At 37.5% G+C, this 3,285-nt stretch overlaps 1 protein-coding gene across 1 annotated transcript; it reads left to right on the top strand.

Annotated features, from left to right (window-relative positions):
• Nucleotides 1–462: 462 nt before the first annotated feature.
• LOC100447032 (calcyclin-binding protein-like) lies at nucleotides 463–1,428 on the top strand. The gene has a single exon (XM_054549049.2). The coding sequence runs from the start codon at nucleotides 550–552 to the stop codon at nucleotides 1,231–1,233; it is 684 nt and encodes a 227-aa protein (XP_054405024.1). The 5' UTR covers nucleotides 463–549; the 3' UTR covers nucleotides 1,234–1,428.
• Nucleotides 1,429–3,285: the final 1,857 nt, after the last annotated feature.

Here is a 3,285-nt window from a genome sequence, read left to right as displayed (position 1 = left end):
TCTTTCCACTCTAATATATTCTTTATATGACTGAATTGATAGTTTTGACAGTAATCAGCATAGTTGATTACTTCACATTTCAGATTTCGTTAATTCCATGTAAGTTCCACAGGCCATATAAGGCCTAATTATGGGAGATGGTCTGGTTAAGATGTTTAGCAAATAGTCTCTAATTTACCCAGCATACATGAGTTGACAGAATAATAGACTATTTTTGCCTGTTTGCCGCTGCCTAGATAAAATTGGTTTCTGGTAATCATCGTTCTAGTGGACTTGGCTTTATTAGTAATTATAGTTGAAGCTAAATGTAATTAATATATATTGACCTTCAAGAATCATTTAAATTATATTTTGAAATGTGGGCATTATAAATTACTAATTAAAGAAAAATTAGGGCCGCGATCTCGCGCAGGGTCCGTGTGCGTGCAGGCTGCGGCGCCGCGACTCGTGCAGGTAGGCGTCTGCACTCGTTTTGAGGGCTCGGCGCGGCGTTTCCTGTTCCTTCCTCTGCGAGGCTGCAGCTCGGGCCTTCGGCCTGACCCAGCCCCCATGGCTTCAGAAGAGCTACAGAAAGATCTAGAAGAGGTAAAGGTGTTGCTGGAAAAGGCTACTACGAAAAGAGTACGTGATGCCCTTACAGCTGAAAAATCCAAGATTGAGACAGAAATCAAGAACAAGATGCAACAGAAATCACAGAAGAAAGCAGAACTTCTTGATAATGAAAAACCAGCTGCTGTGGTTGCTCCCATTACAACGGGCTATATGGTGAAAATCAGTAATTATGGATGGGATCAGTCAGATAAGTTTGTGAAAATCTACATTACCTTAACTGGAGTTCATCAAGTTCCCACTGAGAATGTGCAGGTGCATTTCACAGAGAGGTCATTTGATCTTCTGGTAAAGAATCTAAATGGGAAGAGTTACTCCATGATTGTGAACAATCTCTTGAAACCCATCTCTGTGGAAGGCAGTTCAAAAGAAGTCAAGACTGATACAGTTCTTATGTGTAGAAAGAAAGTGGAAAACACAAGGTGGGATTACCTGACCCAGGTTGAAAAAGAGTGCAAAGAAAAAGAGAAGCCCTCCTATGACACTGAAACAGATCCTAGTGAGGGATTGATGAATGTTCTAAAGAAAATTTATGAAGATGGAGATGATAATATGAAGCAAACCATTAATAAAGCCTGGGTGGAATCAAGAGAGAAGCAAGCCAAAGGAGACATGGAATTTTGAGACTTTAAAGTCCTCTGGGGAACTGTGATGTGATGTGGAAATACTGATGTTTCCAGTAAGGGAATATTGGTGAGCTGCATATATAAATTTGACAGATAGCTATTTACATAGCCTTCTAAGTAAAGGCAGTGAATTCTCCATTCCCTACTGGAGGATTTATTTAAATAAAATATGCTTATTAAACACTCCTGCAAAAAAAAAAAAAAAAAAAGAAAGAAAAATTAGTTGAGAGTATAATATTCTTATATATTTAGAGAGCTACTGATTTAGTGTTCCTTGCTAAAAATGGATTCTTCTGACACGCTATTAATAAAAATGTATGTGGGGGCAGGCTGATATGGATTTCTATTATATGAATCAACACTAGATAATAACAAAGTTAGATGCTTCTTTCTTAAATTATTTTCTGTTATCCAGAGGAAAACAGTGACATCTTTAGTATGGTATTTTAAATCCTTTGTATTCCGACTGCTATTGGCATTTCTATTGTTTCTGCTATACTCTATGTTACAGCCACAGCCATGATAGGCTGTTTATTTAGCAGACAAAATCCAATTCTTCAAGAGCCACCTGAACTTTGTTCCTTGTGAGGTATTTTTTTCCATAGTTTCTCTGTTTACCATCCATTACTCGGTGCTCCTGAAGCAGTGCACTCATTTCTCCTTTCTAGCACTTACCACCATTAGCTGATTGAATTCCTCCCAACAGCCACCCTCTGTGCTACCTGTGAGTAGGAGTAATACTATGTTCTGTGCAATCCAGTCCCCCAAACAAAGCACTTGGCCCACTGGAAGTGATGAAACACGTTTAATTGATTGGTGCAGGAGACACATTCTATGTTAGAGGCTTTTCACTCCTTTCTGTATACCAGAATTGCCAGCAGAGATTTGTGAACCTATAGGTACCAGGACTCCATACCAGACCCACTAAATCAGTATTGTTCAGGGATGACTCAAGGTTTGTGCATTTGGAGCAGAAGCTCCACAGTTAATTCTAGTGTGGGTGTAATTGAATTTGTAAAAGAATAGATCAATGTAGACTAGAACCACTAGAGAAAGTTTGTAAAGAAGGGGCCATGCACCAAACTTTGAAGTTCTAGGAGAAGTTATGTCAGGTCAAGAAAAAAAAAAAAAAGAAGCAAAATTACAAAGATGGAAATAAAGGAAACAATAAAGAGAGCAGTTTTTTGAATAGAAGGTTTATATGTTGAGTAATGCTTGATAATTATGGCTAAGCACTATAGGACCAGAGCATGGGGAACTTTGAAAATCTACACAGACTCAGTGCAGTCCACAGAGGCTGATAATCTTAGAAATGGGTGCATCAGTGAATTTCGTAGTCATGCAGCATATGTCTAGGAAAAGGGTAGCTTGATTATTAAAAAGAGGAAGGCCTTATTCATAAATATTTTTTCAAAGCCTGCCTTCTGAAATTTGCCAATTTTTTAAAGAATCATAGAATTTTGGAGATAAAAAATTATTTATCTTTTATCCTTAGGTAGAATTCCACAGAAAGCTTATTTCTCATTAAAAAAAGAAAAAAAAGGAAAGAAATGCTTCAATGGTCAAATAATTTGAGATATTGGATCAAGTGGTCCATTTCCTTTCTAAAATCGACGAGTGAATAGGTTATTTTTTAAAACACTGTATGACTTCCTAAAGCCTACAATATAGTAATTTATATTAGAAATCTCCAAGAGGGAAGCATAGTGAGCAAGTTTTCCCAAACCCTTTGTTAGGAATAGCTTATTAACATGTCACTGGACACTTAATCCTTTACAGACAAGTTCGGGAAGCATATGATGGCATAGGAGTTTAAGGAAATGACCTTTGGAATTAAGCAACTTGAGTAAAAAACCTGACTTCGTGCTGTGAACTGATTTAAGTCGGCTTCATCATTCCCAATTATGAGATTTTTTTAGGTGAGAGCTATAGGTTTTACCTCAACCCATGTGCCCTTTCTCCAACTTATAAGAGGTGGGAAATTATAATGAGAGCAAGCTTCAGACTAGATCCTTCCACAGAAACAAACAATTTATTAGCACACAATCAA

The sequence above is a fragment of the Pongo abelii genome, chromosome 11 (genome assembly GCF_028885655.2).
Source record: "Pongo abelii isolate AG06213 chromosome 11, NHGRI_mPonAbe1-v2.0_pri, whole genome shotgun sequence".
Taxonomy (NCBI): domain Eukaryota; kingdom Metazoa; phylum Chordata; class Mammalia; order Primates; family Hominidae; genus Pongo; species Pongo abelii.
This window is presented reverse-complemented; position numbering and strand designations above follow the sequence as displayed.